The 23142-nt window shown below is 51.2% G+C and overlaps 13 protein-coding genes across 13 annotated transcripts; 5 read left to right on the forward strand and 8 right to left on the reverse strand.

The window, feature by feature from the left end:
• Positions 1-103: 103 nt before the first annotated feature.
• Positions 104-1316, forward strand: COCSADRAFT_200576 (uncharacterized protein; the record flags this gene model as incomplete). Its single annotated transcript, XM_007703042.1, has 3 exons — positions 104-678; positions 727-828; positions 898-1316. The coding sequence occupies 3 exons, from the start codon at positions 104-106 to the stop codon at positions 1157-1159; spliced, it is 939 nt and encodes a 312-aa protein (XP_007701232.1). The 3' UTR covers positions 1160-1316.
• A 2890-nt stretch (positions 1317-4206) lies between these two features.
• COCSADRAFT_37825 (uncharacterized protein) lies at positions 4207-4492 on the forward strand. The gene has a single exon (XM_007702816.1). It carries the CDS (start codon positions 4243-4245, stop codon positions 4450-4452), a length of 210 nt encoding a protein of 69 aa, XP_007701006.1. The 5' UTR covers positions 4207-4242; the 3' UTR covers positions 4453-4492.
• A 9-nt stretch (positions 4493-4501) lies between these two features.
• COCSADRAFT_37826 (uncharacterized protein) lies at positions 4502-5198 on the reverse strand. The gene has a single exon (XM_007702817.1). It carries the CDS (start codon positions 5165-5167, stop codon positions 4796-4798), a length of 372 nt encoding a protein of 123 aa, XP_007701007.1. The 5' UTR covers positions 5168-5198; the 3' UTR covers positions 4502-4795.
• On the reverse strand, positions 5197-7223 carry COCSADRAFT_119797 (uncharacterized protein). The gene is made up of 2 exons (XM_007703043.1): positions 6997-7223; positions 5197-6939 (listed from the first exon to the last, which is right to left on the reverse strand). Exons 1-2 carry the CDS (start codon positions 7092-7094, stop codon positions 5424-5426), a joined length of 1614 nt encoding a protein of 537 aa, XP_007701233.1. The 5' UTR covers positions 7095-7223; the 3' UTR covers positions 5197-5423.
• Positions 7224-9149: 1926 nt separating this feature from the next.
• On the forward strand, positions 9150-9776 carry COCSADRAFT_200579 (uncharacterized protein). The gene is made up of 2 exons (XM_007703044.1): positions 9150-9212; positions 9276-9776. The coding sequence occupies exons 1-2, from the start codon at positions 9195-9197 to the stop codon at positions 9483-9485; spliced, it is 228 nt and encodes a 75-aa protein (XP_007701234.1). The 5' UTR covers positions 9150-9194; the 3' UTR covers positions 9486-9776.
• Positions 9777-9892: 116 nt separating this feature from the next.
• Positions 9893-10575, forward strand: COCSADRAFT_182249 (uncharacterized protein; the record flags this gene model as incomplete). Its single annotated transcript, XM_007703045.1, has 2 exons — positions 9893-10124; positions 10256-10575. The coding sequence occupies 2 exons, from the start codon at positions 9893-9895 to the stop codon at positions 10573-10575; spliced, it is 552 nt and encodes a 183-aa protein (XP_007701235.1).
• Positions 10576-10936: 361 nt separating this feature from the next.
• COCSADRAFT_161486 (uncharacterized protein) lies at positions 10937-12443 on the reverse strand (the record flags this gene model as incomplete). Its single annotated transcript, XM_007703046.1, has 6 exons — positions 10937-11717; positions 11770-11887; positions 11938-12150; positions 12199-12278; positions 12329-12339; positions 12390-12443. The coding sequence occupies 6 exons, from the start codon at positions 12441-12443 to the stop codon at positions 10937-10939; spliced, it is 1257 nt and encodes a 418-aa protein (XP_007701236.1).
• Positions 12444-12559: 116 nt separating this feature from the next.
• Positions 12560-13871, reverse strand: COCSADRAFT_335710 (uncharacterized protein). Its single transcript, XM_007703047.1, has 5 exons — positions 13743-13871; positions 13655-13695; positions 13175-13604; positions 12821-13110; positions 12560-12770 (listed from the first exon to the last, which is right to left on the reverse strand). Coding segments are annotated over exons 1-5 (780 nt in total). The 5' UTR covers positions 13744-13871; the 3' UTR covers positions 12560-12752.
• A 205-nt stretch (positions 13872-14076) lies between these two features.
• On the reverse strand, positions 14077-15116 carry COCSADRAFT_119808 (uncharacterized protein). Its single transcript, XM_007703048.1, has 2 exons — positions 14807-15116; positions 14077-14698 (listed from the first exon to the last, which is right to left on the reverse strand). Exons 1-2 carry the CDS (start codon positions 14885-14887, stop codon positions 14435-14437), a joined length of 345 nt encoding a protein of 114 aa, XP_007701238.1. The 5' UTR covers positions 14888-15116; the 3' UTR covers positions 14077-14434.
• A 334-nt stretch (positions 15117-15450) lies between these two features.
• On the reverse strand, positions 15451-16405 carry COCSADRAFT_359116 (uncharacterized protein). Its single transcript, XM_007703049.1, has 2 exons — positions 15625-16405; positions 15451-15579 (listed from the first exon to the last, which is right to left on the reverse strand). The coding sequence occupies exons 1-2, from the start codon at positions 16241-16243 to the stop codon at positions 15572-15574; spliced, it is 627 nt and encodes a 208-aa protein (XP_007701239.1). The 5' UTR covers positions 16244-16405; the 3' UTR covers positions 15451-15571.
• A 1710-nt stretch (positions 16406-18115) lies between these two features.
• Positions 18116-18594, reverse strand: COCSADRAFT_93472 (uncharacterized protein; the record flags this gene model as incomplete). The annotated part of the gene is made up of 2 exons (XM_007703050.1): positions 18116-18271; positions 18328-18594. The coding sequence occupies 2 exons, from the start codon at positions 18592-18594 to the stop codon at positions 18116-18118; spliced, it is 423 nt and encodes a 140-aa protein (XP_007701240.1).
• A 400-nt stretch (positions 18595-18994) lies between these two features.
• Positions 18995-21734, forward strand: COCSADRAFT_119813 (uncharacterized protein). Its single transcript, XM_007703051.1, has 4 exons — positions 18995-19347; positions 19437-19636; positions 19692-20167; positions 20226-21734. Exons 1-4 carry the CDS (start codon positions 19299-19301, stop codon positions 21352-21354), a joined length of 1854 nt encoding a protein of 617 aa, XP_007701241.1. The 5' UTR covers positions 18995-19298; the 3' UTR covers positions 21355-21734.
• Positions 21735-21902: 168 nt separating this feature from the next.
• COCSADRAFT_359132 (uncharacterized protein) lies at positions 21903-22728 on the reverse strand. The gene has a single exon (XM_007703052.1). The coding sequence runs from the start codon at positions 22704-22706 to the stop codon at positions 22200-22202; it is 507 nt and encodes a 168-aa protein (XP_007701242.1). The 5' UTR covers positions 22707-22728; the 3' UTR covers positions 21903-22199.
• Between the last annotated feature and the right edge of the window lie 414 nt (positions 22729-23142).

The following is a 23142-nucleotide window of genomic DNA, read 5'->3' on the forward strand; positions in this document are numbered from 1 at the left end:
TAGTATCAAGGAAACATCTAAAACCCCACTTCCTGCACCAATTCCACGGTTTCAATCTACTACAATTCAATTCACCAACTAAACCCCCCCAACATCACCCACAATGGCAAGCTTCGCCCGCTTCTTCTACTCCCAACTCTTCATCACACCCCCACCCCCCAAGGCCGACCTAACCGGCAAAACCGTCCTCGTAACTGGCTCGAACACCGGTCTAGGCAAAGAAGCAGCCCGGCACTACGTCTCCCTCAACGCCTCAACAGTCATCCTCGCCGTGCGCTCCCTTGAAAAAGGCGAGGCAGCCGCAAAAGACATCGAGACCACCACGGGCCGCCAAAATGTAATAAAAGTGCTTCACCTCGACATGTCCTCGTACCAATCCGTGCTCGATTTTACTTCTACAATTAGCAAAGAGGTGGACCGCCTCGACATCGCCATCCTCAACGCCGGCGTAAACCGCGGCGTCTGGGAACTCTTCGAGCAAGACGAGTCCACCATTACCGTTAACGTCGTCTCCACTTTCCTCCTCTTTTTCTCTCTTCTCCCCAAACTCCAGGATACTGCGAACAAGTTCAATGTGCGCCCAACGCTTACGGTTGTGAGTTCGGAAGTGCATCAGTGGACGGGGTTTTCGGAAAGGAAAGCACCTGAGGGGGAGTTGTTTGAGCGGTTGAGGGAGTAGTTTGTGCAGGGAAAGAAGGTGGATTTGAATGAGAGATATTGTGTTAGTAAGTTGATGGAGGTGCTAGTTGTGAGGGAATTTTGTGGGAGGAATAAGAGTGGGGAGTGTCCGGTTACGGTGAATACTGTCAATCCGGGGTTGTGTCATTCGTGAGTTCTATTGTCCCTTTCCCTTTTCATCTTTTTATGGAAATGGCGGTGTCTAATTATGAATTATAGGGAATTCGGTCGCGAAGCCCCCTTCGTCGCGGCTATACTGCGTTTCTTCCTTGCTCGCACTACGGAAGTTGGGTCGAGGACGCTGGTGCATGCAGGCTTGCAGGGCGAGGAGACGCATGGGGAGTATTTGAGTAATTGCGAGATTACGGAGCCGAGTACGTATGTTAGGAGTGAGGAGGGAAAGAGGGATCAGGAGAGGGTGTGGAGGGAGTTGATGGCGAAGTTGGAGGGAATTAAGGCGGGGATTACGGAGGGATGTTAGAGCTTGAATGGGCGCTGAAATGGTATGACAGTGTAGGATATACGATTCTCGATTCGAGCTTCTCCATGAGTACACAAGATGATACGAGATTGACCAGTACGAGTATCTCTCTAGTCTTCCAAATTGGGTCAATATCTGTGTCTTTTTGCATGATCAGAAGTTTTCAAGTATCACAGCGAACATGAACAGTGAAACTGTTGAGCCGGTATATCACCCCGTTATCGTTATCAATTACAAAACGATGTCATACCTATCAAAGCTGCCTTTTATGTAATGATTGGTATGTATTCCTCATCGCTACATACAGTACTAAGTTGGAAGCCCGCTGACCGGAAGCCCGCTATATACCCTACCGAGCGGATGAGCGCAAGTATCCCGCTGACACACAAGCACCTCATCAGGTTAGCAGATACACACCACACACCCAGAGGTATGGTAAGTGTTAGGGTACGGGTAGTGTCGCACAGACCAAGGGTCCGAGTACGTGTACCCCTATGTTGAACGTCACCTCTACCAGACCTTCACCTACTTACCAGCCTGAAGAAAGATTGACAAAGCTGGTTTGTTTTGTATCGCATGAGACACGTAGCTACTACGTCTCTCTAGTATTTACAAGATCAAAATCTTCTATAAGGAGCAAGAATATACCCTCCCCAGGTACCAAGCCCAGATAAGTTGGGAACGCCCGGGACGCCCCAGGTACCTATATATCTTGGCATTTGTAGAGCCCGGCATCAGAGAACTACTGTTCCAACGTCACCTATGTATTCTGTATGCAGAGCATGATTGAGTGAGGCACTGGCTATTGGCAGCGCTCGCACGACGAAGAGTACAACAAGTAGGATTAGGCGAATGTTGGATATATGCTCAATTAGCTCAATAGTTACAGCTGTTCTGGTATTGTGCGGTGTATCTGATATGGAATGGTTCTTTGTATTACAGGGAAGACTAGCTCATCTTGTTGTCCGGGTGGAGTTTTGAGTTTTCACCTTATTAATTATTAGTTTTAGTATGTAAAGTAGGTCTGCAGTGGCGAGGCCGATACCAGATGATGATTTGTGACGATGCCGATTTATTTGTTGTCAGCTTGGAGTGCTTGTCTTAATAGATCTCGAGTTAGTTTGCGTGAATTGTAACTACTACTTATTTTCATTTTCCAGTTTCATTAATTAGGTAAGAGCCTTAGTGGAATTAAGAATAGGATAGGGTAGGGACGTGAGAACCAAACTCGTTTAATATATCGTTCGAATCTACTATCACAATCAACATTGATTTCAACTCTCATACGAGATTAGCACAATACACCCTTGATTTCTCCCCAATTTTCTTTGTCAGGAAGAGCGGCAGCTTCCTTCGCTAACCGATCTGCAACTATGTTTAGCCTTCTCGGAATAAACCAGAACTGTACTAATACCCCTGCTTTACTCCATCTCTCGAGTTCCTTGATGATCTCTTTCCAGAGATCCTGAATCTTCACTGGCTTGTGTGTTGATATCTGCCACCCATTTCGAATTCATTTCTTAATCCATTCTGTAGATCCGTCAACTGTGTAAGACGAGTCTGTTGCAATCACAAGGCGTCGGCATCCCTCGTTGTTCCACAGCCGGTACCCTAGCGCAGCGGTAATAGCACGGAGCTCGGCACGGTTACTGGTCTGAGGTACAGCTTCTCCCGTTGGGCCGCGAGACTCAAGTCGAAATTTAGAAGCGCCAAGTGTATGAAGGTTCATAGAACAGGTAGAATGCCCAGTAGAGGTTCTTGACGGAATTGTAGATGGATATGTTTCGGGATGATAAACAAAGGCAAAACCTCCTCTAGCATCTTTGCCTCCATTCTCACTACATGCCCCATCCGTGTAGATGAGAAACTCAGATCGATCAGACTAACGAGTGAAGCGTGGGGCTTGGATCGAGGCGCTTGACAGAACAGGTATAAATAGATCTTCCGGAGTATCGGTTGCATTTGGAGGAAAGAATCTTGTGAAATTTGATGTCGGATCAAGAGATGGAAGAATGATTTGATCGTCTTGGCCACCATGAATAAAGTCATCACCCTCCGGAAATATACTGTCAGGGACGACGAACATCGTGCTTAAGAGTATACATGACTTGAGAATAAAGTGAAGAAGTGTTACGTCTATGGTCAATGCCATCTTAGGTAGAGTTGTCCTCACTACCTCGCAAAGTCACGTGATACTATAATCATTCAATTACTCAGTGACAAAATTGTTACGATACTCTGAACTGAAGGCCCAAGAAGGCCAAACTTCGGGTCAATGAAGCCACAGTCATGGGTATGGAGTATATAATCCCGTCCGAACCTGAAGTAACTCGACACCGCGATATACAATACCGAATGCTAGCGTGAATTGCAAAGCGCTAAACTAACACCTTAGTCGTATCTACACATGGTTACCTTCAATGAAATCCATTTCTCTCCCCTCTTACTCACCGTGAGGCATGTGACCGCCAAAGCGTTTACTATTTGCTGTATCTTCTTTCTGTCTTCTTGGCTAGCTTGTTTTTTAGTATCATCTCCAGCTCTGGAGTAGCCTGTAGCCTGCCCGACGGAACTCAGCAGACACCTTCACTACGCTCTTTGCGTAGCTTTCGATGCCCGAATCTAGAACCAACATTATTTCAAGTAGATACTTTCACAAATATCATCGCTTTATTGATCCACGCTTGCTTTACCCTTGAGAAATTTGATCTTATATTTCATCGGGGCATAAGTACTTCGCCTGGAGAACGGGAGCAGAAGAAGAAGCCAAGTTACCAAATTGCGAGACATGGATTCCTTATCTGACTATACGGTACCAACTCCACAGTTACACTCTTCTATTCCATAATAAAATGCCAAGGAGGCACAGTAACCCGTGACATCTTTCCATCGACCAACTAGAATGACTATCTAAACTAGCGCTATCCAACTTTCTTCAGAACATTGCAAGTTTTCGTAGTGTGCGCTAAGATAGTACATCTCGGGATCGAGTAGGCAACTCAAAACCCGCTCTTTCTTGTCATCAATATAATTTCCTCAAAGATATTCACCACTCCAACTATTGTGTTCCTACAACATCCAACATGAGAAAACACCAAAAAAGGGGAGGGATATGGAAAAAAGTCCCACGTCATACCACGCAGCCCAACACCCAGAGTACCCCTCTATCCCCAACCCACAAAAAACAGCACACTAACCAACCGCCCTACCCATATCCCCAATACCAGAAAACCCACAACCCCTACCCCATTCGCCGCGCCATCTCCACCCCAAACCCACATCCCCCCTTCTAGTCTACACACGCCTCAACCCAGCGCCAAGCCCATCCTCCCTATCTCCCTTACCAAGACCCCTCATCCCTCATCCCACCAGATAACCCAACCACGCATGCATCCTCCATCCCCTCCCTTTCAGCCTCATCTTCCCCAGCTCATCTCCCCCCCATCCTACTCTACCTCTCCCTCATACCCCCAAGACCATACGTTCCCATCCCCCTTCGATCCACGACATCACAAACCACACCCCGCCCTACTCCACTAAAAGCCGCCACGCCAACTAATGCGGGGATCGCAACTAACCTAACCCTTGCACACCAGTGTCCTCTAACACACAAGGACAAGACAAGCTAGAGTACACCTAAGTCTTCCCGTCCCTCTCTTTTAGGGCGCGGAAGGGACTAAACCCAGAGGAGACAGTGTGTGCGCTTGAGGGGAGTGAGGCATTTAACATGGGCCGCGGTAATGTTGGGATCGCACATGGGTGTCCGTATGCGTATGCATAGGTTGTGTTGGGAGCAAGGGTCAGGGCTGGAGGGGTTTTTAGGGTGGTATTTTTTGTGGGGAAGGGGTGGGGATGTGGTAGATAGGGATGAAGGGGCGGGAAAGATGGGTGGGCGAGGTAGGATTGGAGCAGGGAAAGTAGAGCGAGATGGGGATTAGCACGGTGGAACAATGTCTGAGGAGAGCGGGAAAAGGAAGCAGAAAGGAGGAGCGGTGGTTTAGTAAACATCACATTGATTTTCCACAAGGAAAGTAGCAGATGATGGTGAATAAGTGAATTAATTCATTAAAACTTCATAACTCGTGATGTTGGAGGTATATATGTAGATAAAACGAAAAAAACAATAACAACGATGCAACTATATGTTGCCCATTTGCTCCATAAGACATTGTATGCGTTTGTACAAGCTTTCGTGTGAAATGATCAAAAAACATATAGATGTCTATTCCCAATCCACATCCGCATCTCTGCAGATTTGAAAGCTTTAAACGACAGTCTTCTCGGGGTACTCAGCGTGAGTAGCGCTCCTCTTGCGGGAAGCATCAGCCTCGATGTCAGTAAGGCTGGCGCGGCGGTTATCGGCCTGCATATCCTGAACGTCCTGGAAGGAGACGCTGGGGACGAAGCCAGGGGACTTCCAGGCCTGGGAGCACTTGCCGTAGAGCTCGTCGACTTGCTCGAGGGAGAGACCCTTGGTCTCATAGATCATGCCCCAGACGAAGAAGATGCAGATGAAGCAGCATCCGCCCCAGACGAAGAAGACCTTTGCGCCCATGTTGGCGTTTCCGGGGCCATCGTTGACCATGTAGGGGGTGGCGTATCCAATGGCGAAGTTGAGGAGCCAGTTGCTGGCGGTGGTCATGGAGAGAGACTTGGCACGGACCTTGAGAGGGAAGATCTCACCGGTAACGACCCAGGCGACTGGGCCCCAGGAGCAGGCGAAGAAGAAGATGTAGATGCAGACGAATGCGATCAAAGCCTTCTGGGCAGCCATGTTCTCAACACCAGCGACAGTACCGGTAATAGCGACGATGAACTGGCAGACAGCCATACCGACGGCACCGAAGAGGAGAAGGTTGCGGCGACCCCACTTCTCGACAAGGTAGAGACCGGGAAAGGTGGAGGCGACGTTGACGCAAGAGGTAATCATAGTGACAACAAAGGGGTTCCTGATACCAGAGTTCTGGAAGAAGGAAGTTCCGTAGTAGAAGATGAAGTTGACACCAGTGAGTTGCTGAAGAGACTGAAGCAGGCAACCAGTTGCAAGACGCTTTCCAAGGTTACCGCGGAAGCAGTCGGCGTAAGTGGCCTTTCCAAGAGACAGCTCGTACTCGTGGTTGGCAGTGATCTCAGCCAACTCCTCAACAAGGGCGGGGTCGTCAACGTTAAGACGGCGAAGAGTAGAAAGAGACTTGGCAGCATTTTCTGGGCGACCCTTCTTGATGAACCAACGAGGAGTCTCGGGAAGCCAGATGCAACCGACGAAGAGGACAATAGCCCAGGCGAACTGGACAGCGATAGGAATGCGGTAAGAGCCAGTGTCATCCCTGTCCTTGGTGGCATTGTCGACGATGGCAGCAAGCAAAAGACCAATGGTAATGGCAAGCTGGTAGCAACCGACAATGGTACCACGGATCCACTTGGGGGCAGTCTCGGATTGGTAGAGAGGAATGGTAGCAGAGATCATACCGACTCCGTAACCAGCGAAGAAACGACCAGCAACAAACAAGGGGATATCAGTAGCAATGGTCTGGAGGACAACACCAAGACAGAAGACAATGTTGCTGGCAACGAGACCAAGGCGGCGACCGAGGAAATCGGCAGTAGGGGCGGCAGTCAGGGCACCGAAGAAGGTACCGGCAGAGAGGATAGAGACAATGAGCGAGGTCTGGTCGGCGGTGACATCAGGATGGCCGTCCTTGGGGTTGATGTATCCAGTGCTGAAAACCTCACGCCAGTGCTTCATTCCCAGAATACCACCAATGGTACCAGTATCATATCTGTAACTTTGTTAGTGATTGATCTTGATAAATAGAGAAGTTGGGAAGTCTGCATACCCGAAGAGGATACCACCAAAAGCGACGAACAAGCCAACAATGATGGCGGGCGCAGTGGACCCGGCCACGCCCTCGGGTTTCTTCAAAGTCAGACCCATGACTGGAGGTTGATTGTGAGAAAGGGCAGAGTGGTGTTGAGAGAAGACTCGAGCCCAGAGTAAAAGGTGTGTACTCGGATGAGATGATCTTTGCTTGGGGGCGGATCAACCCAACTTAAGTACAGATGGAGGAACTCACTCCCATGGGCATGGGATCTCCATGGGCAGCTCTCCAGTCCCGGAGACCAGAAGCATGGGGACAATGCGCTAGACGTTTGAGGGGCTAGCGTGGTATTGGGAATAGGTCCGATGAAGCTGGGGACTGCTAGCGTATTGCTTAGTACGTGAGCTAGACCAGACCAGACGAATCCCGCTCGTACGTTGCGGGCCTGCGATTGAGGTCGCCTCCGCGTGGTGGTGGAACTAGAATTGCCTCGGCGTGCCAGCAGAATAGTCGAGGTCCTGCTAGGCGCATCTATGTTTAGCGGTCTCCACGCTGGCGAGTTTGCTGGGACACGATAGTATGCGCGGTGTAGCCCGAGCATCACGGTACGAAAACCTACAGACATACATAACGTGACAGACGCGGGCTGGCTGTTGACGCGGGCAATGTCAGTGGCATGGCAGTTGGGTATTAAGCGAAAAGGTGGCGCCGATGGCGGACAATGGTAGGGCACCACAACAGTAGCGCAAAATCCTAGGTAGATGTGTATGATCCGACAGGTTGAGTGCATAGATGTCCTTAGCCGTTGACCTCATTCACACGCGGGCATGCATACGAGCAAGCAGCGCGTACGTTTCTGTTTGATCAATCGTGTTGCTGCTGGTAGCGAAGGAGGTGCCGCAAGCAGTCATGATGTGCATTACTCGCCAATCACGGGCAAGAGTGTCATGGAACTATACAAGTAGGGATAATAATCGCCCAATTCCTGACCCGTCTAGGCAATGTTGCCGTGGAATGGCTGGCGCGTCGGGGTCGGGGTCAAGATGCATGCATGGAACCTTGTGGCAAGAGTCTTCTGGAATACGACTGGGTTTGGTGACTGGTATTGAGGGGAGCGCAGTTGCCAGTTGGGAGTCTGTGGCACGACGAAGCGGGTGCTGGAGGGGGGCGGGGAGAGAGAGGGTGTGACAATTTTTTGCTTCTGGCCATCCCAAGGGCGTGTGAGAACGACGGAGCAGGTGGGGTACATTAGTTCTCTCCAGACCCCGTGAGGCTCAACAAGCTCTGCATGGCGCGCTTGGGGCTGCGAGAGCCAAGTGTCAGCCAACCACGACGGTCGGCGGTCGTGGCGTGCGACCGGACATGTAGCGCTTGGCCAAACTATCGGGAAGATTTTGTCACACTAACAGGTCTCGAGGCAAAATTTTCTATCCTGCCATGGGCCGGCCACGCCGCTGCGGCTCAAATTCAGGATCCACTCGACACCGTGCGCCTGGAACAGCAGACGCAGACGGCTGGTCAGGCGCCGCTTGAGGGCCTGATGCCTGTCCGACTGTGCAAGCTAATCTCGGTCTGGAGAAGACGAAAGCGACCGTAGTGCGACGTGGAGAGTGCGGAACCCGAGTGCGGAGGGGGCAGGTATGGAGTGACAGATTTGGCGGGGATCGTGAGATTGACCTTTAGAGGAGCGAAGGTGGTCGTGATGAGAGGGAACATGTCGTAGGCGGTAGGCAGTATCCTGCGAACGTCCATTGCATGCGTACTGTATGTGGAACTTGGCTGTCATTCAAGCCTGACCACTAAGCTTATTACCCGTGGCTTGGCCTCATCTCGTCGGAGTCGGCTTTTGCTGTCCTCGAGTCCAGGACCGGAGCCGGAGCAGCTGACTCGCTTCGTCTCTCCATCAGTCTTGTTGTTCCCCATCACGGCATGTGTCCCGGCACCCAACTGCCGGTACCTGTGGCAGGTGTCGCTGTCGGCGTCCTCGCCTCTTGAGCATCCTCAAAACATGCTGGTGACTGCGCAGAATCGGATTCCGGGAAGCGGTCCTCCAGACGGAACCTAATCTGATCGACACACGCCACGATCCTTGGAGGCCTTGTGCGGCTCTTTGATCATGCCAGAGTCACATGTCATTCCAGTGGCAATGGTCACGCGCAGCATGGGAAACCCAAGGTACCAAAGTATCCCTTGAACGCGTGACGACTGCTGATGCGATGCTGATTCTGTCAGCTGTAAGTACTACTTAGCACTGCTTGCTACTGCAGTCCCCACATGAAGCTGAAACGCAAGCCGAGGTACCAATGCCAGTCACAGTAGGATCGGCATCCCAGAGCTGGAATCAGAGCACGCTATCGACTGGCGTTCCGAGGGGCCAACAGAACCGTTTGAAGGCAACGGCACGGCCACTAAACAACGCTGCAACCTGGTCGCTCGGCCTCTCTCCCCTTCGGGCGCACCGAACCATGTCTACGTCATCGCAATTTGAACTCGTCAAATTACTTTGATGCAGCAAGAAACAACGAGAAAACAGACAATTGCACAATGGGCGAAGGTCAAGAAGAAGAGGAAGAAGATGGTAGTGGATGAACAAGCCAACAACAGACGGTGACGCGCCACGTCTCCCTCCCCCTGACCCCACCAAAAAAACGCGTTCAAACCCACCCCTTCTCACCGCCCATCGAAACAACAACACCAACGAACAACAACACCAACGAACAACAACACGACAACAACAACACTCAATACCAACTCAATGTCGGACACCCCCTTACCCCCCCACTCTCCCCCCAGCCTCCCCTCCTCTCCCCTCCCCAAACGAACAAAAGTAATCTCCCCCTCGCCCCTAACCCAACCCTCCACCCTACCCCGCGGCACAGACTCCGGACTTGCAACCCCAACACCCCTCGCAAACATGTCGTCAGTCCTGCAACCCCCCGCGCCCATTGCGCCCTCAATCGCCGCTGGCGCAGCCGCAGAACAACAGTTGCAAGTGCAGCTGCTGAGCGCGAATGCCAAAGCCCCGACAAAGGGCAGTGCGTTTGCGGCGGGCCACGATCTTTATAGTGCGGTGGATGTGGTGATTCCGGCAAGGGGGCGCAAGTTGGTAGGGACGGATATCAAGGTTTCGGTGCCTGTGGGGACGTGTATGTCTTTTTTTTCTCTTTTCTCTTTTCTATCTTCTTCTTCCTTCTTTCTTATGATCTTATGATGGTGATGGTGATGGTGATGATGATGGCGGTGTGAAGAATGCTTTGCTGATAGTTACGATGAACAGATGGCAGAGTAGCGCCACGCTCGGGACTCGCGTATAAACACGGCATTGACACAATGGCGGGCGTTATCGATGCGGACTATCGGGGCCCCGTGGGTGTGATACTGGCGAATCTTTCGGATGAGGATTTTGAGGTTAAGATTGGGGACCGCATTGCGCAGCTTGTGGTTGAGAAGATTGCTATGCCGAATGTAGTTGTTGTCGAGGAGTTGGAACAGAGTGTTAGGGGGGCCGGTGGGTTTGGAAGTACTGGCGGGTTTGGTGCTACTCTTGCTGCTGCTGAGCCAACGGCGGCGGAGGAGACTGAGGAGAAAAAGGAGTAGAGGATGTTTTGCTGGTCAATTGCACACAATCAGGAAGAGACTCGACGTGGGAGGCATGGCCATGATGTACTCAATTGGAGAGTACAGTCGCACGAGCAGAAGAGTACTGGATACACTCCTCGTGTCAATCGACAAGGCAAAATGCTGGAAACATTCTGAGCATTCTTATGTCTCCACTGGGTAACCACGTCAAGTAGAGGAGAAGCACAATAATATCGCTCTCAGGAAATGCAGAGAATCAGTGCCGAATCATACTCTCCAGACACATATACATGCATTATGAAACAAAAAAACATACTCATGCTCAACCCTTCATTTTCCCAATTATATATAAACACTTATGCTCCACCTCCGTATGCATCTACACCCCAACCACCGCCTCCGCCGCAAACCTCTCCACATCCGGCGGCTCCACCAACTCCCTCACGTACCGCACAACCGTAACCTCACTCGCATTCATAAGCGCAAGATGCCTCTTCTTGTCCGCCTCCGCCTCCTCCTCCTTACTCCGCACCTCCCCCGCACTCCCTCCAACCTGCTCATCATACTCCTGCATCCGACTCAAGCACGCCGCCGTCGTCTTTGTCAGAATAGATTGCATAGACGCAAGCACCTTCTGGCACGCGCGGGCGAGCGGGAGGTCCGTGGCTGCCACGTCGTCGGGTGAGCGCCAGCTGGGGATTGAGTGGAGGGGGCACTCGGGGGTTGAGGCAGAGTGCACGGCTTCGATTAGGCGCGGGATGGTGAGGGCGGCGAACATGTCGCCGGTGCCTGAGAAGAAGAGGGGCAGTTGTGGGGTGTCGATGCGGAAGAGGCGGGGTTTGTGGTCGGAGGTTGCCGTGGAACCGATGATGGTTAGGTTTTCGATGTCGTCGGAGTCGTTGAGGGGGGTGCTTTGCTGGGGCTTAGGGAGGTGCTCCCAGGTAGAGGAATGTGAAGTTGCTGCATCATGGGGTTGGGTGTTTGAAGGGGTGTGTGTTCCTGTACCGGCTTTTGATACTGGTCTGGAGGACACTGTTTGGTTGTCGCGGGTCAAGCGGAGCGATGTTATAATGACGTGGGGGACTTGATATTTCGTGTGAAGTACTTGGATTGCAGCTGCGAGAGACTTGAGGTCGGTGATTGGAGTCTCGGAGAGTAATCTGTAGGTGTTGTTAGTCACAATTCCTATTATAACCTTCCACGCGCACGCACTCAGCCTCGAACTGGTTGGGTAGGATAAGATCTGCCTCACGCAGTAATCCCTTGTACTCTGGTACCTCGTCCTCGGGTATGTATAGCTTGTCGTTGTCTCCCATGACCGGGTCAAGCACTGTCCTCGTCAATCCTCGTTCTATGATATGTTGTCTGATATCCACCCACCCCAGAAAAAGCTTCCAGGCTTTGTACCCGCATTGAACTTGATATCCCTTCCAATCGTTCCTATCGCTTGTACAGCTTCGGCGCTGGGCATATATCCTGTTAGGAGCACGTCGAAGTTGTTGAGGTTGGATTGGCGGAGGCCTTCGTAAAGCTCGAGAATCTCGCCTGCCGACGTTTTCGTGCCTTTAATCTGCTTATACGCCGTGTGATTACCTGCTCGTTAGTCAGTTTGTACCCAAGATACCAACGACTGACACATACTGTAGTGTACGGTATTGATCGCAGAAACGTCGCACCCTAGTGACTGCATGACAAAGGTCGCCATCTTGTTGCCCACATAGCTTAGCTTGCAGTCAGTCGAATGCGCAATCCGTCGCGACATGCAACTCACCCGTGGACTACCTGTCGCATGTTAGCTACAAGCTCCATAGCTTTTCGCCCATTCCTCTTACATGGCTGGCGATTGCGAGAACTCGTGTATCCGGAATCAGAGTGTCAGAAGCCATTTTCACAAGTAACAGTTGCAAGTAGTCAGGGCAAGAGGACGTATGCGCAGGTGGGGTATTTGTTCATGTACTATCGATTTCCGTATCTGAAATTCCGCGGGTATGACGCGACTCGCATGGTGGGGCGGTAACCTTCCCTTAGTTTCCAAAGCGCAGAACACCGCTTGCAGATGCCCATTCACGCCGGTGTCGCATGCCATAATCATGAAGCTACTAGACGCTCGACGCACATCAAAGCCATTGCGCCACTCATTCCCTACATCTATTCTGAAAACATGCCGCTCGTGTGTCAATAAAATCGTTGTTCGTTTAGTCCTCGTCACCAATCTGTGCGCGTTAGCATCATATTTGTATAGCATGGAAAGAATTTCTCTTACCTTGGGTGCAAGGTAAAACCTGAGGTAGCTTTGCTCTTGTAGTCCATACTCGACAAGCAGAGGGACTTCGCTGGACAGGCAGAGCTTGACCTGATCCGACAGGCCACTAGCCTTGCAGAAGTTGGTTAAGTACTTGAGCGAGAAAGTAAGGGCGACAGGCTCGGTCATGTCAATCGTGACAGACTCGCCTGGCTTGTCTAAGCTGGGATTTTGCTTGAGGATGACAGAGCCCGAGCCAATGTCACCAGAGCAGGCAAACTTGACACCGTCTTTTGAGCACTCAATTGAGACTAAGTCCACGTTAGCTCTGCGAACAGTATTTACACATGTCGTCATGAGTCACGTAGGACGTACCTGACTCTGACAATGCACCCAAATCTCTGCAAATGCGCTGGAACTCGGCTGAGGGCATTGATATGGTCGCAGCATAATCTGTGTCGGGGATACCAAGGTGCTCCTGGTCAATGTCCATGAGCTTGATATCGTACTCGCTAATTCGCGAGCTGGTCTTTGTCTCAAAGACAAGGTTGACAACGTCGGGAGCATCCTCAGCCTTGATGGTGAGGATGTCTTCGTTTCCAGCAGCGCGGAGCACCTTTGTGAGCGAGCCCAGGTTGATACCAAGGGCAATGTTACGGTCGCAGCGGAAGGGCGAAAAGGCGTCCGACTTGAGCATCATGGACACGAGGGCGACGTGCGAGTTGTCCATGGCTTGGAGTGCAATGCCCATGTCATTGCAGTCGAAGTTGCAGTCTTGAACAAGGTCCTTGATAGCATCGACAACCTAGTACGCGGTTAGAAGGGCTCTTGACTTTTTTGACTGAGGAAGTGTACCTTCTTCAAGGTGTTTGCCTGTTCTAAGCGTGCCTCAAGCACTGCAAATTGTTAGCTCCGCTCAGTTGTCATGGTGAGAGAGACTTGCTCTTGGATTTGGGATATGATTATGTGAGAAGGTAGTGCTGAAGGGTATCGTGAACGTCGTGCAAGAAGACAAGTGCGTTCTGTTGTAGAAAGGCAACAATGGATGGAGGGGATCTCAACGCGGGAGCGCGTCAAACACACGCTAAAATATGCACAGATCACCGCATGTTAAAGAGCTGCCAAGAGTACTACGCACGCGATGAACAAACGTGGCAGCTGTCAGGACAATGTTTGGATTCAAGGCGCCATGGATGTTCGTCATCTTTGTTGTGGGAGACGCTGTTCCAAATTATTCTTGAGTCGGTCATCTCTGTGCGCAAATTTGTTGCAAACCACATTCTATAACTTCACAAACACGAACTGGTCACGCTTGAGACGAAGAGTCCGAATGCTTGATTGGACGGGGTATCATGCTAAAGAAGGGCAAAATGCGGCAGCTGATATCATGAAGCATATCCTACTACAGGAATGCGTCTCTCAAAGAGGTTCGTGAGGCCTTTTGTCCTCGAAGACAGCTCTGTTCTCTCCCACCCAGACGAGTTTCCAACTTGGACATAGTTGACCTCCATCTCACTTGAGCATCTTCCTGGACCGAACAAGTTATCTTAAGCGACGTTCCACCTTTTTGCATCGTCGCAACCGAGTATCTTTTCTTCAACTTCTTGCATACATTCCTGCATCCATCCCAAAATTCTACGCCCGCACCAGACCATAGAACAGTGTCCAAGTCAGCACAAAGCCGCTCAACCCCCCAAACACATCTCCCAACCACAAATCTCCCAGTGGACTATAAAAGTATGCGCTAGGCTTACCCTCTGTCTTCAACGCAAACAACAGCGCCGAGACGACTAGCGATGCCAGTAGGTAGAAGATGAAGCCAGCGTAAGATTCGAGGCCTAGTGTGCCAGCGGCGACGCCGAAGAGCGATGCGGTCAGACTTCGTATGTTGGAGATGACCTGTGGCGAGAGTAAGTCTGTGACTGTATCGTGCAGGGCAGAGGCGCAGCAGGATAGGCTGTGCCGTATGCCAGGCAACGGCAATGACACGGTGATTGATAAGCGTACCTGGGTATTGTGCTGTACGCTGCTTGCAACGATTGGGTTGATGGCAAGCTCTCGCTCCTCGTTCAGCGCCGATGCAGCCATGACAGACAATGCGACTGGGGTGGTGTCGCAGAAGGACAAAGGTATGCTTGTAATCTCACGGACGCTCACGGACGAGATGGTGGTATGTTCGGCCGTATGCGCGCTTCGGCCGAAGAAAGGGTTTGAGCTTGGGCTCAGATGCGGCGGAAATCGAGTGTTACAGATTTATTGTGTGCCCCCAAACGACGGATTCCTGTTCCCACTCCGATGCTATGGCCGTTGTGGTGGGATAGAGGGTGGGTTGCCGGAGTCGAGTGCTGGTAACGCCGGTGCTCCACAATTTGCCGTCTTGGTCTGTGCAGGGACCCTTGACCGTAGGGATGACTTCACAGCACTCCACTTCAACACTGTGCGGTGCAATCGTACATGATTAACGATAGACTCTCTATTTTCGTAGACATTATCCAGCAAGATTGACACGAAACTTTTGTGGTCTCCACACGCATACCGCCTCCATTACGCCGTTCCGACTTCAAGCACCGTCGTAAAGAAAACCATAATCGTCAAGATACCTTGTGCAGTTAGCCTTTTTCAATACCACAGAATACATGTAACTACTGGTACATATGTAAGGGTAGCAAATAGTTGTTGAGCCCCTTTGCTGTTCGGAGGTAAACCATGGCCTGCCGAAAATAAACATGATTGACCTTGGGCGACGTTACGTTGCCAATGCTCATGAATGCCTCAGTGGCCTTTGCATAGTTAGCGTTGGGAAAGCTCAGTGGAGGGAAGGGTACTTGCCGTCAAAAGCAAATGCCCAGTCAGTTCTCCTTTTTCTCTTGCTGCATCAACGGCAGATTGGAGGTAGTCGGTTGCTGGTACCAGTAATGCCCGTGCCTCAACATAATCTGCACCGTTTGTACTCTCTTGAGTCTCAACTAGAGGTCGCGTTGTAAATTGGGCTGGATAGGGCGTGCTTTCTTCGTTGCAGTGAAGCTCACTTTCCGTTCGGGCGATGCTTGCCAGTGCTTTTTGCGCTCGTAACAGCCAATACCGACCGATCACCGTGACTGTCAGCCAAGGTACAAGAAACCAAGAGTTGAGCTTACAAGCCAAAATATCAGGGTCTTGAGGATATAATGCCAGCAAAGTCAGCAATTGCCGTAAACACCAGTCCGCTATGTCCGGAATAGGGCCGTTGTCCGCATCCGCGAATGCTACCCGCTGGACGACAGTGATCAAGGGTATTTGCCAACATCTGCGAGATTGCTCGGGAGCTGTATCAGAAATCTCAAACGAGGTGGTGATGTTTCGGATGGCGGGCAGTTGATCTCGCCAGGAATTAGGCGCAGTGTCAAGGTTTGCATTCACTAGCTCGACAGTGGCCATGAGCATGTGGAGCATTTGGCTGTCCATAACGACGACTACGTAGAAGGTGGGTTTGTCACCAAAAAGAAATCCTCGGCAATTTTGTACACAATACAGGAGAGTAGATTTGTAAGGAAATAAAGTGCCAAAAGAAACCTGGAACTGATATATGCTGCAAGAAGAGGACAAGACGACTCAGAGGAAGCATATTCCACACTTGGGTTGGCCACATCTTGCAGAGATCTTGTGAGCAAAACCGGTGTTCAGCTTGCAGAATTGGACATGTTACCGGGGCTCATAGTTGTCGCCTTGTGGAAATAGTCGGATGTCGATGTGTCAGCCATATCGATGGTAACTAGGGGATAAGGCAGGTTGTCCGGAATCTTCAGGAATGAGATCGAAGACTATGATGCAACATGTGTCTTGCTTGTCATAGGTGCTTGGCCAAGGTGAGACTTGAGGGTTGTAGTTCAGTCATGGCAAGGCAAGGTGGTGGCAGCGTAGTCTAGGGACAGCACAGCACAGCACAGCTCAGTACCTGCATACAGCATGCAGCCCTATCTTATCGATTGTGTTATCGATTGAGCACAGGCGAGCTTGCATGCATACGCGTCATTTCGCACGCAACCACGACTGCACGCAGCGAGTACATACGCCAGCCGACCAAGGGGAAAAGAAAGCGTTTATCTACTCTCCGGGAATGCGAGTCGCGTACGTGCGGGGCCGGACTGTCGTACTCATCGGGGGTGCATCTCAGGCTATCCGAAAGGGACGCGTGGTCGCAGCGTTGGTAGGGCCGGCAAGCGGCATAAAGGGCGAAATGAGGCGTAGGAAGGTGAATTATTGGTTTGCATCCAAAACGAGAAGCTTGTGGCCTCAACGCTTACTCGAGTCGGGGACATAGGAGGGCCTAGGGGGGGAGGGGCCAGGCAGTCTGAGCCTCAGGGTACGGAGGAGCGCGTCAAAAGTCTTCGCGACAGGGGTAGGCAGCGCACTGACGCACCGCAGGTCTTGGCATTTGCTGTTTTGACAGCTTATTCACTGATATCCTCCCACTCATTATCTACATTAATTTTGATAGCCTTTACAGCTGTAGCCTCCCTCTTAGTGCCCTTTCCTGTTCTCCTACCCTCTTTATATTCATTGCCACCTTCTAATCTAATGATATTTTGAATATGAATTGGTATTCTTTTAATCCACTCTTGAATCTTCCACTGAGGTAGCTCGTCCCAAGCTTTCGTCTAGGCTCTGATAGCTTCAACCTTACTCCTTGGAGCTCCCTTTTTCGTAGTAAGCCTCTTCATATATGGCCAGCAGCACTCTATTGCATTAAGATTAGGTGAATTACCGCACCAGAGTAGCCTAGCTACCTTAAATATATTAAAGACCTTCTGTTGTGAGTGATGCGCATGAGAAGGAGCTTTATCTTCTTGAACGAGAGTATATAGCCTCTCTTTCTTACACTCTTGAGCAAAAGGCAGAAGCTTAGGTATTAATATTTCAGCGCGATATCTCCACCAATTAATACTATTTCCTTTACCACGAGTAAGCTTACCTGTATCTGCAGTAAATTTCCAAGTTGGCTTCTTGCCAGGCTTCGTATGTAGGCCTAGCCTTCTAACTCTAGTATTCAGTTCCCACTCAGCTCTAGCCTCAGCTTCAAGCTCTTGGTTAAGAGCCTCAATAGCCTTACGAGCTTCTTCCTTCTGCTTTCTTGATTCAGGTTGCCAACAGTGGCAAGGACCTTTCTTGTCATATGAGAAGCTCCCCTAGAACATGAACTCAGAGTAGCCTTTCCACCTCTCACGTATAGTACTGCGCAGAAAAGCTTCATCAGATTTCCTCCAGATCCGATAGCCTCCACGGCGGTGATTAAGGACTATAGAGGTCTCATCTGTCCATATAACATTCTTCCAATCCTTAAGAGTCCACTTCTCTCGCTCCTTGCACCAGGCTAGTCTCTCCTCCCTCATCTTCTTGGTCAACCCAGGCTTCCTCGTCGGCTTCGTCTTCTTGTAGCCTGCCTTCTTGAGTATCCGGCGCACTGTTGTAGCAGAGATATTGACTCCCTCTTGACTAAGTTCGCCAGCGAGATCAGCACAGCTCTTCTCTCTTCCATATCGATCGCGTACGAGTTTCTGGGTAATAGATTGACGTACAGCCTCGGTTTCTTTAGTAGGGCGTCCCGAGCGAGGAGCATCTTCAAGGTGAGCGTTGCAGATAGTAATAGGTTGTGAGGCGTTGTATTCAAATCCTCTCTTGATAGCTTTGGCATATATACTTCGAATAGTAGACTCAGGAAGGCCTGTAAGGTAACAGACCTCACTATTTGACTTTCCTGCAACGGATTTAAGAGTAACAACAAGTGCACGAGTAGCGATATCATGATTAGGAGCCATATTGAGCTAATCTGATTGAGAATCACTGAAAAACAATGAATATGAGGGGCTCCAGGAAGGCCACGTCGAAACACCAAATGCCAAGACCTGCGGTGCGTCAGTGCGCTGCCTACCCCTGTCGCGAAGACTTTTGACGCGCTCCTCCGTAACGCGCGCCTAGATACCCGCATGAATGGATTGTAGACCAGGGTGTCACATGAAAAGCACGGCGGAGACGGCTAGAGGGAAACGAAACCGCCCCGTGAACGGTCGAGCGGGCTGTCAGCCGGTTAGTCGCCAATCACAGGGGGCCCGTCTCCGCAAGCTGCTTCATTTCCCTCGACCGAATGGTAGAGCCAGTGTAAGAGAGTGTGGCTGTGGATGTGTGGATGTGTGTGTGTGTGTGCGCGCGCGGACTACTCCAGCTACCTCTCCTTTCTACCTGCTCCCTTTTCTTGTCCGCACCAGTCCCCCAATGTCCCCCCTGCCATCAGACGGACAAAGTGACAGCTGCCACGATTGGATCCCACGCACCAGACCACGCGCCCTTGCCAGCGCCCTCGCCTGCGCCCGCGCCCGCACCCGCACCAGCCGTCCCAGCTATATCCATATCACCTGCCCACCCCGGGTTAGAGCCACCGCAATACCACCACCACCACCAGCTCACGCGCCGCCCCAAAGACCACCCGACGTCCACTCCCCCATCATGCGGTAGCGCTGCCACCATGGAGAACATTATACCTGACGACTCACCCCTCGCCCACTTGCTCCAAGGTGCGCCTCCCCTCCCCCCACAGCAACCGCCACCATGATGATGATGGTTATGACAGCGATGCATCCCCAGCTACTAACCGCCGCACTAGGCCAAGGCAAAGGCGGCGAAGATGACGACGATACCCTACGCCCTCCTATCCTTCGACACGCCGATACCGACGTCGACTTTCAGGGCTTTGCGCCCAAAGGACCCTCTACGCTGCAATCGAGAATAAGAGACCGCCTCCCACAGCCGTTGCGCATACATGCGCGCAATGACTCCATTTCCCGTATTCACTTGGCCTGTTCGGTATGTTCATCGGGCTTGGCACTTTCTAAGTCAAGACGTACTGACCCAACTGCAGAAGGCTGTCAATTCGCGATTGGGGCGTGCAGACAACGAGCGCTTCCTCGAACATTTCCGCTACCTCATCGTCGCCTCGCAGCTTCTTGGCGAGAAAGACGGCCTGCGCGCATCATCGATACCCGCCTTTGCGGCAGGCGGACGCTCCGGCTCGCACGAGTTCAAAGTCGCCACGATAAGCCCTACCGGCGCCGCCCTGACAGGCACAACGGCATTTGCCTTGGTATGGCTAGTCCACTGGTCTCGCCGCCAGCCGACCTTCAGCCTGGGCAGGACGGCGTTTGTGGTTCTGGTCTTCGCAGCCGCTGCATCCGCCGTCTATGGCTACATGCGACGTCAATGGCTCCGGTACCTGAGACAGGAGGCTGTCGATGGCGCAGCCGCCTTGGTCGCCAACCTGCAAGCCTTTGAAGCCGCTACATCGTCTGCGCTTGCTTTGATCCAAGAGGTAGAGCTCATATCTCGTGGCTACAGATTGTAGGTCCTTCTCATTTCCAACCGGTTTTCCCTATCCCCACTCACTGGTCCCCTCTAGAAGCAGTCCGCTACCCCCCATCTCGCGCATCGAGGAAAAGGGTCAAGCCCGCCGTTGCCAACGTCTTCGTCGCAATCTCCGCGCAGCATACGCCGACATTGTCCCCTTCCTCTCCGAGCAGTGTGGAGTTTTGAAGCCACTGATTCAGGAAGACGACTTGGAAAAGTACTTTGACGTTTACGAAATCAGCAATCCAGACCTGCAAGAGGCGGGTCTTAGTTACACTCCGTCCGAGTTCGAAGACGCCGAAAGCTTGAAAGCACTTCGAACTCTCCAATATCGCTTGTCAATTCTTCGCCGTGTGTACCTGTGCTCTCTCCTTGCCATGGAGGCTGATGGTGGAACGCTGGATTTCCCACGATGGTCAACCGTAGTCGACTCTATCCTAAACACGGCCCGTCCTATCGGTCAATGGAGCGAAAAGTTCAACCGCGTACTATCGGAAGAAGAGCAGTTTGTTTTCCCATCGCCGGCCAAGGTAGCGCCCACGCCCGGGCGGGAAAAGATTCGAAACTCAGTGCGTAAATTGTCGGGACTTTCGAGCGGAATCCGGGGTTTGCAGGCAAAGATGCAGGTATTGCGGGAAGAGACGAACAAGAGCTTAGAAGATATGGAAGATGTCAGTGATCTGGGTCATTCTCTTATGGTGCAATACGAATCCATTGGAGCCGATCTCAAGAGTTTGGTGCAGGCTTGGGAAGCAGGAAAGAATGCGCTTGCATTGAACATTGATCGACAGGAGCGCCGAATCTCACAAGCATCAAGCAGCGGTCTGCGCTCGCCAGTTCCAAGCCTAGGTGGATTGACTGCTGTTGACGAAGGAAGCCCATCTGACGCTCTGCGCGCTCTTAACGGCGAAACTTTGAGTCCTCAGGAGAGCGCCCCGTCCAGCGACCAAGGCAGTAACTCTGACGATGAAGTATTCGAAGCGATTGCAATTCCCAAGACACGCGTTACTATGTCGAGAGAGGAACGGATACAAAAGATCCAGGATGATCGCATTCGTCAAGCTACGCTTCGTGAGCAACGAGACGCAAACACCAGCATGCTGAGAGAACTGGAGTCCGTGATTAACCTGCGACCGCATCGTGCATCTGCACCTCCTGGAGGCCGAATCACTAGCCTCTGAAGCCGCTCACCCCTTTTCCTTTGTGTATATTTTCATAACTCATGACAGCTCGCTCGATACCGCATCAGTTATTCTTTTTCCCTTGTTTCCTTGTTTCGCAGTTTCTATATCCTTTGTTTTCACCACAGACATGCATCTGGATCCTTTTAGCTTTTGAATCTCTCGGGCATTTATCGCGATACCATTTGCCACGGCAGCAGTCGCAGCCGCAAGTCGCCTTGTGTTTTTTTGTTTTTCTCATATCAGTGGGCGTTTTAAGGGGGCCATCATACATGTGCCAATGCATCAATCAGATCTTGAGGTCGGAAAAAAGAAGACACTACTAGAATAGTAAGACGCATTCGCGAAAGAATCGATGTTCTGATGTTTTAAGTGCGAACTACCATATTGCTAGTAAAGAAACTTTTGTGATTCGTTTCAGTGAGAATGAAATAAGGAGTTCCAAAAAAAAGTCCACGTGCTGACACTCGGAAAACAACTAAAAGTGTATGAAATGCCACAACCCCCGACTCCCCTCCTTTTTTTTTTCCTCTTTCCTTCGCCCAAATACAACCAGTTCCCCCAACCCTACCAAAAAAAACCTCCCTCGCTTCCTTCCCCAAACTCTCCGCCAGATTCACTCTCCTTTCTCTCCTTCCCCCCTCTCCCTCTCCTTCATCCCCTTTCCCATCCCTTTCAGCACCCCCCATGTACCCTCCTAACATGCACCCTCAACCCGTCCGATCGCGCATAAACCCTCTCACACCCCTCATTCGCACACTTGTACCTCCCCTTTCCCCTCCCCGGCCCCGTACACGCTTGCGTTTTCAAATGGCGGGTCAGATTACCCAGGGCATGGGCACCGGTTAGGATTGTGCCGCAGTGGTAGGGGCAGGGTATTGTGTTGTCGGTGGAGGAGGTGGAGGCGAGAGTGGGTTGTTGGTACGGTGAGGTTGGGGGAGTGGAAGTGAGGGAGGGGGGTGGGTGGTGGGTAGCGACTGGGTAGGCGGAGGAGAGTCTGGGAGATGGTTAGCATGTGGTGAGGGTGGTGGTGTGGGGTGTACGTACTGGTAGTAGGGGATGTGTGCTTGTGTTGATGGAGAGTTTGCTGTAGGGGTGTATTGAAATCTGGGAGTTGTACAAGTGGCACTCGGGAAGGCAGTGCTGTTGGGTATATTCTGTTCTGGTATGGGCTGCTGGAAGCTGTTGTTGGGAGTGTAGGTTTCGTGACTAGGAGTTGCATATACGCATGTCTGTGAGTCCCAGCGTTGAGTTTCTCCCTGGAGCTCAGATATGACGGCCATTTGTAATGGGCTTTCTGCCAAACTTGATACGGTTGAGAGTTGGTAGAACGTGTTGTTTTGGCTTCTCATTTTGTCTGGTGACCAAGAAGGCACATGGCCGTGGGTGGATTGATTGTACGCCATGCAAGATTGCTGGTTTTTCTGGTCTCGTATGTGTCCAAGGAATACTATATGATGATATTCCTTTTGCCCATTACACATCCAAAGCGAGAGGTAGAGAGAGCAGTGACAACCCAGTTTTTCATTCTAATCGGAGCAGCAAATCGTAGCAGATAGCACCAAGAGCCGGAGATACGAAAACTAGGCCTGCAGGGGCTCAACGGTAGTGATACGCCATTACATATGGACCAATTACAATACTATTTACCCAGTCCTAAGCCATCAGCAAGGCGCCCTAGCCGACAAAGAAAATACTCTTCCGCATGCGTCTGAACAGCCAGCCACAACACATACATACCAATCAGATTGACTGCGGGCATGTGGTGTTACGCCTCTTACACATCTA

The sequence above is a fragment of the Bipolaris sorokiniana genome (genome assembly GCF_000338995.1).
Source record: "Bipolaris sorokiniana ND90Pr unplaced genomic scaffold COCSAscaffold_9, whole genome shotgun sequence".
Lineage (NCBI taxonomy): Eukaryota > Fungi > Ascomycota > Dothideomycetes > Pleosporales > Pleosporaceae > Bipolaris > Bipolaris sorokiniana.